Source organism: Ascidia mentula, chromosome 1 (genome assembly GCF_947561715.1).
Source record: "Ascidia mentula chromosome 1, kaAscMent1.1, whole genome shotgun sequence".
NCBI lineage: Eukaryota > Metazoa > Chordata > Ascidiacea > Phlebobranchia > Ascidiidae > Ascidia > Ascidia mentula.
Window position 1 is genome coordinate 2,191,974 of NC_138566.1, and position 10,628 is coordinate 2,202,601.

At 35.3% G+C, this 10,628-nt stretch overlaps 1 protein-coding gene across 8 annotated transcripts; it reads left to right on the forward strand.

Moving 5' to 3' along the window:
• The first annotated feature begins 339 nt into the window (after positions 1-339).
• Positions 340-10,216, forward strand: LOC145905077 (uncharacterized). 8 transcript variants are annotated; one of them, XM_082992421.1, is made up of 24 exons: positions 340-447; positions 515-819; positions 1,605-1,699; positions 1,780-2,540; positions 2,626-2,803; positions 3,196-3,365; positions 3,519-4,348; positions 4,721-4,771; positions 5,189-5,239; positions 5,369-5,428; positions 5,639-5,689; positions 5,773-5,823; positions 5,890-6,000; positions 6,376-6,426; positions 6,595-6,693; positions 6,873-6,932; positions 7,084-7,200; positions 7,278-7,358; positions 7,668-7,759; positions 7,922-8,102; positions 8,601-8,741; positions 8,960-9,118; positions 9,354-9,504; positions 9,619-10,216. In XM_082992421.1, exons 5-24 carry the CDS (start codon positions 2,756-2,758, stop codon positions 9,731-9,733), a joined length of 2,670 nt encoding a protein of 889 aa, XP_082848547.1. In that variant the 5' UTR covers positions 340-447; positions 515-819; positions 1,605-1,699; positions 1,780-2,540; positions 2,626-2,755; the 3' UTR covers positions 9,734-10,216. The 8 variants fall into 8 exon arrangements, with proteins under 8 accessions (XP_082848547.1, XP_082848550.1, XP_082848548.1 ...); XM_082992424.1 differs by having other exon boundaries at positions 1,605-2,540; positions 7,278-7,349; XM_082992422.1 differs by having other exon boundaries at positions 515-734; positions 1,605-2,540.
• The last annotated feature ends 412 nt before the right edge of the window (positions 10,217-10,628 follow it).

The following is a 10,628-nucleotide window of genomic DNA, read 5'->3' on the forward strand; positions in this document are numbered from 1 at the left end:
AAATGTGCATCACGCCTGCGTTCTGCTGTCTAGTGTTCTTTAAAGTAACATGTGCGTCATAAATAGGTTAGTGAATATTGCAGTTGCCTTAAAAGAAAGTTTGTAAACTTTGTAATCGCTTTAAGCCTGTTTAAGGAGCATGTACACGCCAAGACACATCAAGTGGTAGCAATTTAAGATGGTTTTACATACAGGCTAACAACACTAAAAGCTTTTCTTTACATGTATTCGTTGGGGCATATTTAAGAGTTTGAAATTAAACACACTCGTCTTGCACTCACCATCGCCGGTCGACAATGTTAATTGCTCTCATCCGTCATAACGCAGCTTATTTGCATTCAAATTTTTCCAGCACGAAGTTTGAAATTTCAAGTTTTGTTAATTGTTGTAAGACATTCAAGAGCCGTCAAATTGATTGTGTTGTGGTTTGAACCAAATCAATAAAAAGTATGTAGCATGTGTTCAACTGCAGACCCAATTAAAGTTGTTACGTTTTAACTAATCTGTGTTTCAGGTTTGTAAACAGTAAAGTTAATACAAAAGCTCAGCACGATGCCTGCATTGAAAGCCCCCATTTTTTCTAAAAATAAGGGACATCAAAGACATACTACAAAATTGCTATTTTAATCTATATGTGTTTCAGGTTGTGAAGAAACTGGTAGCTAATGACCAAGCGGTCGATTACCACAACATAATGGTGAAGTTACATAAAGTGAACAACAAGCATTGATGAGGTCATAGAGACTGCATTATGATTTTATAAAAATTGGGTCTATAACGCTCCTAACAAGAGAATGTTTAAAAAGATTAAACTATCTTGTAAGTTGATTGGTTTATTTTGCAGTTTAACAAAGGTGATTTAATAAATGATCACCGCCAAGATTTTGTAGGACTGCCAACATAGGCCACAAGCTATACATAAAAATATTGTTGGCTATAACTTAATTATGTTAGGGAGCCATTGGTACAGACTAGGAATGTGCCAAACTGACAGAGATTCAAGTTCTTTTGAGTAGTTACAAAATACAATTCCAAACGACAAAATGGTTACAGACTTTTGATTTGTGCAAAAGTATACGACAAGTATTTGTGATATAATAAAAGCTGCCTTGTACATGCTGCATTGATAAACGAAAGGTGGCATGTTTGTCTTGGTGGCCCCTTTCTTTGCTATTAAAGCAGTCTAACACCGGAGTATTGAAACATCCTCTTTGATTGTTGTATTAAGGCACAGCAATTAATAGACAATGTTGCAGTTAAACTTAGAAGTTTAAAATCTCATTGTAATTAGGTAGTTTTTTAACTTTTCTAGATTGAGAACATAATTAGGGGTAAAGTAATGTAAATTACACAAAATTTAGTGGTAATTTTTTTATACTAGGTGAAATAAAACAGCTTTCTAAATGAATCAAAAGTTATACTGATGTTGACTCACAAAATGATTGCCAGTTTTTACTTCAGGTCCATGTAACTTTTGTAAATATCCAATTATAAATAAAGCAAGTTTACCGTTTCCTCATCATATCTGCTCATCTTTGCAATTAAGACAACAATTTTTTTATCAGTTTAACCATTGACTCTGTTAACATTACATTATATTGCAGAATTTGGCATTACAGCAAACTTCATGTCAAGTTGCAAACGACTTCGTGCAAATCGCCTTCTTGGAAAATGTGAATAAATAATGCTGCTTCACGAGGTAATGCTGTTGAGCCATTGTTATTTGTGTTACATGTTTATTTGTTGATGATACAGCAGTTATCTCATGTGATGTTACAGCCCTGCGTAACCAGGTGAACAAATAACTGTGCAATGTTTGTGGTGAGCTGAATGCAAACACACTGCAATGAATATGGTTTAAGTAAATATGCGAGTATTGATAATTAGAGCAACTCCTTCTTCACTGGCTACCCTGTGTCAAGTAATTTCGCAAATCTAGTGCAATGGCACAAGGTATTCTTCCAATCACCTTAACCACAATTACTATGGGAAGTGCACCATGTTGCTTTTTCAATGTTGTGAACATAAGGTGTGGCTTTCTTTTAACCACGACACATGGGTTTGTTCATATCTCAAGAGTTTGCTGTATATTGCCTCTGATAAAAATTGCTACTCTGCCCAAACGTAAAATTAGGATATCAGTATACAATTGTGTTACAATTGTTTTCGCAGTTATTTTCAAGTTTATGTAACCTTTACTTGTAATATGTTGAGGACATGCAATCTAGTACAACCGTTGACTAATGTTTAGTGTGTACAAAAATAATGACGTTCCCAAAACTGACATCATTACAACATTAAGCCAACATTACATTTCGATAAATAGTATTTTGTTTATTTACAATTACATGTGGTTAAAATCACAACTCGACAAATGTTTAAGTTGTTATGATGTTGTTTTTTTTGTTGGTGATGAGAAATGCTTACGTTGATGACGCTGATTTCATGTTTTCTGTGCCACCGACTCCGTGTTTGTTTGAATAAAATACAGATTTTGATTGAAGTTTTGAGTGAGACAAAAGGTCTGATCCAAAGTGCAGGTCAATATTTACCCAACAACAGGGCGTAGTCGTGCAACAAGTTTGCTATTGCATCTACTAGGAAAAACCTTTGCATTCTTTTCAGTTTGTAAAGGTGGGGATACATTTTTGTTGCTGACCAGGAAATCTTTTTCCAGAAAAGCTCCGGGATTCAATTTCAGGCTGGATTTTTACTATTCAGAAATAAATGTTTAGATTTGCGATGAATTAAGGCAATGCCTAAAGGTAATATTATCAAACCCACCACTGGCGATGTGATAGTTGTAAGTATTTGATTGATTGTTTTTGTTAGCTTTGTACAACTGAACTAGTGTGTGTGTATAATTGTTTTTGAAAACATAAAAACTGACTGTATCATTTAAAAATTTGGCAAACCTTTTTTGTTGATATGTGTAGAAGATAAGTGAGGGTAAAATTCATTTACCCAACTAAGTGGGAGAATCGTTGAAGTTTTTAGGAACAATAAGCACACATTATTTTGATTGTTGCTGAGAATATAAAGACTGGGACACCATAGAGATAACAAAGTACTGCTAATCACTGCTGTAAGGTCTCCAATAAACACAGTTATGTTATATGCATTATTGGGTCAGCTCTTTGTTTTAGAAACAAACTTTTCTATGTGTTTAACTTAACAATTATATACTGTGTGCAGCTGCAGATATACAATGCAAAACAAATTCTCTGCAATGCTCAGCTTTTTGAGATTGGGCGTGGATCATTTGGTGAAGTTTTACATGTATGGCATAAAATTATTGGTGATCATGCAGTTAAATGTTTTACTGTAACTGGTGGTGAAAGACAGCAATCTGCCCTTGAGAAAAAGTATGTGACATAAAATTAGTGATGATAAATCTTCAATTTACAAATTATTGCTTACTGTTTATCAAGATTTTTTGCTCTGCTGAATTAGTGGTTGGGGTATACATGTTGGCTGAATTGAATGTGCATGTTAATGACACATTTTATTTCTTTCAGAATTCTTAAAGAGTACAATAAGTTGCAAGAATGTCAACACAAAAATGTTGTCATTGTCTTTGGCATCACCAAGTGGTCAGGGTCGATGGGAATCCTGATGGAGTTTTGCGAAGGAGGAAACCTTAAAGTTTTACTGCTTGATGATTCTATTGTTTTAGGGCCTGGCTTAATTCTCCGAATGAACTTGGACATAGCATCTGGGGTTGCATTTATTCACAATTGTGGGTTAGACAAGCGAGTGATTCATGGTGATTTAAAGCCAGAAAATATTCTTCTAACAGCTTGGTTAGTTTGCAAGATTACTGATTTTGGAAGTGCCCAGCTTGCTAGCTATACAGGGTATACAACTATTGATGGAAGAAGAGAAAGGCAGGCATTTACCCTGTTCTATGCAGCTCCAGAGAAGCTTCGCCATGGTGCTAGACCGAAGAAAGAACAGGACACATACAGTTGTGGCATGATTCAACACATGACACTCACGCATGAAGACCCCTACTTGTCAGATCATGAGTTTGAAAGAAAGTTAGAACTTGGCCTTCACCCAAACTGTGAAGCAATCCAGGAGCTGAAAGAGGAAAGCAATGAGAGCAACAGAGAAATAGTTGAGTGCATTGAAGGAGCAATGGTGAGATGTTGGGATCATGATCCATCCAATCGACCAGATATGATCTCTATTCGAGATGAGTTCCAGGACCTCATGGCTAAGCAAGATCATGCAGTCATTGCACAACAGGTTGCAGATGCTGTTGGAGGGATGAATATTCAACATCCACCACAGAATCCAACTGTTCCGTTGGATCAGTTTTCAACAGAGCTCAGGAAATTTGTCGGTAAATCCTTTTGTATACTTTACTCTTAATTAGTTAATTATTTACAAAAAATCTTAGTAATCCTGTTCTACATTATTGCAAACCATTCTTATGGACAGATCCTTTTTGCACTGATAATGTTAAAAGAATCTTTAGTGTGCTAAAGTATCTGCCTCTGCAACCACCTAAGACAACAAATATCACATTACTTGATGGCTATAAAGACCATGCCCTATATTTATATGTGGCTTATTTTTTTTGCAATATTGTTGCATAATTCATCATCTTCCATAGCGTAATTTTAAAGTCATTGCTTCAGTAACAAGATCTTCTGCAGTATAGAGTTAGTCGAATATGTAACGCTTACCAACACGATGGATTCTTTTATTCCAGGTGGTGGCGCAACTTATTTAAGTGATTCTACAAGCCCTAAACTGCCAGTTGGTAAGACTACAAGCTGCTTGTAATTTTATTAATATTATTTTGTCATAATCTTGAAATATCCTGCTGTCCAGCATATTTGACAATTAATTTGTATAATCAAGGTTTTAAATTAGATTGGCAGCTTGTATTTAAATATATATTTGTTGCTTTGATTTAAAATGCTTTCAAGGGTCATATTTTACCTAGTGTTGTGCACTTAGCAACCTATCAATTAAAAAAAGACAGAGGCAGCCATTATTGCTAAAGAAATTTTAGCCAACTATGATGTTTTTTTGATGTTTAAATGGCTCTGTATGAACGTAGTTTATCATAATGTATTTCCAACCTATGACAGACTAGGAAATTTAATTTGAAAGGTTGGTTTTTATGAGGTAGCAACACTTTTTGTATAATAAACGTGGTTGATTATTATCATAGGAGGGGGCAGATTACTTTCATGTGATGTCACACAACCTAAACTTGCAGTTGGTAAGATGTTCATGTTTGTAAGACCATAATTTACATTCATACATTCAGTGAAACAATATTCTCTATAACACAGGATTGGTTAATTACTCTGCACTTTATAACATAAAAACTGTGTTTGTTTTGTTACAGGTGATGATGACTCAGCACATTTGAGTGACATCACAAGCCCAAAACTTGCTGTTGGTGGAAGTAAGCTAGTTTTTATTGAAAAAACATTGTTTATGTAATATGTGTCTATGCTTGATACCATAGGAACTATAGTTTAATGATTTTAATCTTGCATGAATGTCCAGCTTTTCGGGTAAAATTTTATTGTTACTGATTATTGTCGGTGGAAAGCACATATAAATATATGTAAAGATGTTTAAGCTCATGTAAACTTGATTATTTTAATTAAAGGTGGAGCCAGGTTACTTTCAAGTGATGTCACAAACCCTAAAGTTCCAGTTGGTAAGATATTAAATTAACATACTTGAATTGGTTGCATTATAACTGATCTACTTCATCCATAAACTGGGTTCTTTATTTTACAGATGGAGCCAGATTACTTTCTATTGATGTCACAAACCCCAAACTTCCAGTAGGTAAGAAACCATGGTAACGTTTTCCTGGTTTTCTGCTTTTATTTCACCCAAAATTCTGATTTGTAGATGTCAGACCATGTATTGATTCACCACTTGATGGCAACAAACTAGATTGTTCTGTAACAGGGAGTGATTCAGCACATTTAAGTGATGTCACAATCCCTAAACTGGAAGTTGGTGAGATAACAAGCTAGTTTTTAATAACAATTGCATTCCTTATTGTTTTTAATAGTTTCTTATGACCAGTATTATCATGAGTTACTTTACTTGTTGCATTGCTATTTAATACCTGATTAGTTCAGCTCAAAGGAATGCAAAAGTGTTTTTGTCCCATTTTAATAAAAACATACCTCTCATTTTGAGCTTTCCAACTTTTGTCACTGGTTTTAAAGACGTTGTTTGCATTGTTTTGCTTACCAACAAAATACAAATTTAAGGCCTGCTTTACTTTATTTGGTTGTATTTGTGGTGTTTGATTAGGTATTTGGAAATGTACATAGACTTCATTGAAGCAGTCATATTGGCCCATAAACTGCGTTGTTTTTGTTACAGGTGGAGACATCTTACATGCATGCGATGTTACAAACCCAAAGCTTGTTGTTGGTAAGACCTCTAAAGTTAATTGAGATATCCTTTTTTGTCACAGTATTCTAAATTGTCAACTTTTGTGTAGCAGAAAAAATTTTTTCGAACCATAATTAATGTTTAAAAATTCTGGCAAAAGGCTGTCGAATAAGAGATTCTTTATGTTGTTTCTTGTGATCCAAACAGATGTGATGGCCAGACCTACCACTGCTGAAGCACCTCAGTCACCACCTAGTGACAGAAATTTGCAAACTCCTTTTTTTGCTACCAACTTATCAAATCAAGGTTTAACGAATTTACAACTGTTTTTAAGCTGAGTTAAATAAATTTATGCATGAATTAATAGCTGTTACAGGTAATGTTTATATTTTAATTATGGTTTAGATGCAGCACAATTTTTTGCTCACAATCTGTTATGTTTTTGTTGCTCAGTAAAGTTTTATTTTCATTTACTTTGGTTGTAGATGTTGTGCATCTTCAGCCATGCCTCAATCACGATGCAAGCGAACAAGACCATGGTGCAAGTAAGCTTCGATATTAACTTTATTGTTAACTGTAATTTGAACTCTTTATTTTATGTTTGTCCTTTAATGATTACATAACCACATTAACAACTTATTATTGTCTTTGAACACATTGTTATTGTGTGTAACATTTTTGTTGAATCATATTTAGACATTCGACCTCAAACCTATTCACCACTTGGTGGCAACGTTGAGAAAACAGAGCAACCACAGTCGCCTCCCGATCTTGATGGTGGAGAAAGAAAACAAGGCAATGATGCAAAGCAAAGTAACACTTTCTAATACATTTTGGTATTGGTTATGATTTCCATTCACTACTGTACATAATTTATGTGTCTACTGCAGGAGAAAGGAGATCAATAAATCCTACTGCAACTTCATCCAGTGCAAGAAGCCGTCCAGATTCCTCAACACCAAGTAAAAGAGGTAATTTAATTTCATAAATGATATAACTGTTCCATCCCTGGATGAAGCTGCAATGCACAATTAACATTTTATTTTAGGTGACTGGTTATTAATTATGAAGTAGCTTCTACCAGTTGCTTGAAGTGGCCACAAAAAAGAGCAAATAAGTACAAAGTACTTTGACTTTCTGGAGTAGAATTAGTCAATGCAAAATTAGTTTATTTCTTTCTTACCTTTTATAGTGTCATGGTACTTGCCAACAATTGGTTAACACCAAGTATGCAATGAGAAGGTTCACAATAAAATGCATATTATTCACATTTGTTATAGATTCATCAGGATTTCTTGTTATTGGTGGCGTTGGTTCAGAAAGAGATTGTGTGAAATGGAATGTTGCCACTAAACAACATCAACATTTACCGGTTAGTTGTATTTTACTTTTTGTTGAACTGATAGTAGTTCACAAAGGGACAAGAATTTCTCTGAATAACAAGTGGTCCATAAATGATGAATCCCAGTTATAGTAAAGCACAGAAAATACCAAGAGACAAACAAACACATTGCCAGGTTTTCACAATCTGCAGAAATTGAACTCGACAAGAACGTTCTCAACTTCAGCCAAAGTTGGAAACACAGTTTATGTAATGGGTGGAAAAAATCGAACAAAATTTTGTGAGATGATGAATTTGGAGGAAACAGAACACTGGGCGAAATTTGCTGATTTGTTGGATGGTCGAAGTTCTGCTGCATCTGCTGTGGTCCAAGGTCAGTTGCTATGATTGTACAAAAGATATTTGAAACATTACTTCAAAATTGTGTGGGGAAAACTGTAACTGTAGGATTCTCAATGCAAAGCCATGATACAAACTTAATTTAACAGTTTTGGGCTCACTTTTTGCTTAAGTAAGAAGCATGTGAGAGCTCATCAGTACAGCTGTTGGATGTGGCACTGGAATAGCTTTTAGACTAGCAGGCACACAGATTTCCACTTTGTAGTACCTTTTGATCAACGTCGATCCGTTGGGTACACAACTGGGTACCAAACAACAGAGAGAACCACCGTAGAGCGCACTATGGCCAAATGACTGCTTGGGATCCGATAGTGCTATCGGCTCGTGTTAACCCAATTTATATGTGTGCACAATGAGTGCAATTAAGCAATAGTGGTAAAACACATAAAGCATAGAGTGTATATAAATCTGGTATTATGTAGTGAAAGATGGTGTATAACCAACCAAGTCAATAATAACTGCAATGTCCTAGATGACATTTTCCTCACCGGCGGCCGTGGAAGATACTCAAAAGTGTTTTCTTGTTTAATTTATGATGTACAAGAAGACAGATGGAGAAAAGGTTTTAACATGTTACAACCAAGATATGCACATGGAATGTGTTCAATTAACAGTAAGGATATGCTTAAAAGTTATTTTTTTTGTTGACATATCGTTTGTAGATCCAGACCTGATCGAAGGGAATGCAGCCAAATTTGAGCTTTATTCCAAATAATGACGACCCAAGACAAAACAAATCAAACTTGAATCTATAATTGCTCATCGTTCAGTTTTAATTGATGGGATTAGCTGCATTCTTTATTGCATGAATAACATCATTCTTATCTTTAGATGTTTCGTTTTGTATCGGAGGAATGGACGGCAGAAAACCCCTACAATCATGTGAGTTCTACGATCTGCGCTGTAAAACTTCTTCTCAAATCTCTTCTCTCAATGAAGCAAGAAGCAGTTTAGCTTGTTTAGATGTTGGAGGGATGATCTATGCCATTGGTTAGTTATCAGAAAACTACCTAATAGCTTTACGATCTTGCCAGCCAAATAGCATGCTTTCACTTTGTGATGGTTTTTGCGACGCGCCGCCATCGGTTTTAGCATTGTTTGTATACAAGTGTTTCCACATTGGTTTGTCCCAGGCGGGTTTCGCCTACCAGTGACTGCGGCATGTTCATATGTTTTACTGACAGCAATTACAAACCTGGACCAAGTTTTACTTTAAATCTGACAGGAGGTGATGGCGGTCTTGGCCCCCTGCAAACAGTTGAAGGATACGAACCTAGAGTCAACAAATGGAAATATGTTTCTCCTCTCCTAACACCTCGTTGCCGTCACTCTGCTTGTGTTATTGATGGGAGGATTTATGTTGTGGGTGGATTGAGGTGAGGTTTACATTTCTATTTTTTCTATTTTTAATAAGTTGGATTTGCAAACGTTGTTTTTATTCTTACAAACTAAAGCAATGCATTTTACTGAGCAATTTTTGGGGTATTTAGGAGTTTATCTGAAGAACTGACATCAGTTGAAGTTTACGACCCAACCTCAGATGCCTGGACACATGCATTTGATCTTGACAAACCGGTTTATGGCGCGACAGTTGTTGCTGTTTAAGATGTGTTTGTTTTGCAGTAAAAAGATGACGATGTAAAGGTTCGATATTTTAATTTTGAACTGTGAAATACTGGAAAATTTGAATCGTAATTTTTTCACAAAATGTTGTTTCAACTTCCTGGATGTATTTTCAGTAAATTACAATGTTTTTACCGAAACATTACCGTTGGCACTGACAAGGCCTGCGTGTGAAGTTTTTGGTGATTTTCCCTTATGAAAATGCGAGAATGGCACACAATCATAAGCTGAGCAATTTTTGCAATAACAATCCTTCTGCAACTAATTTTGTTGCTATTGAGAGGCGAAGGTTCGGGCCAACCATGAATATGTAAATGGGTTTAATTTTTATCGTTCGTTTTTTCACAAAACTGTTTTACAGTTTTTGTTGTTGCTTCTGTCAAAATATTTTCCGACCGAGGTTTAAGCTGCCCTGAAGAAAGAAATTACCCCGTAAATAATTTTGACCCGAGTGTGCAGATAAGACGCAACTCCACATAAAAATAAAAAAAATTAAGACAATTCTTGTGATTAATTTTTCTCTTTAAAAATCAACGACACTAAAACTGACTGCAACTTACCCCTATCGAAAAGTTAACACCCAACGTGTTCTGAAGCATTGTGGCAATTTTCGCTTTTCACTTTTATTAATGGAAATATTGATATGGATCCTCCAGAAAGGAGTATATTGCAAATATCCACTCGTCAGCGACCAGCTAAATTAGCTACAAGGCTATCTTACTGAACGTCACAAAACAATCATAAAATGAATATTTTTTTTTGCAAAAATTTAAACGAACCTAATCATCGTCAAAAACATTTTTCTACTGGTGTATGTAGCGTAACTGAATACAACGAAAAAAGGGTTATAAGCATAGGCATATTAATGAAATCAAAA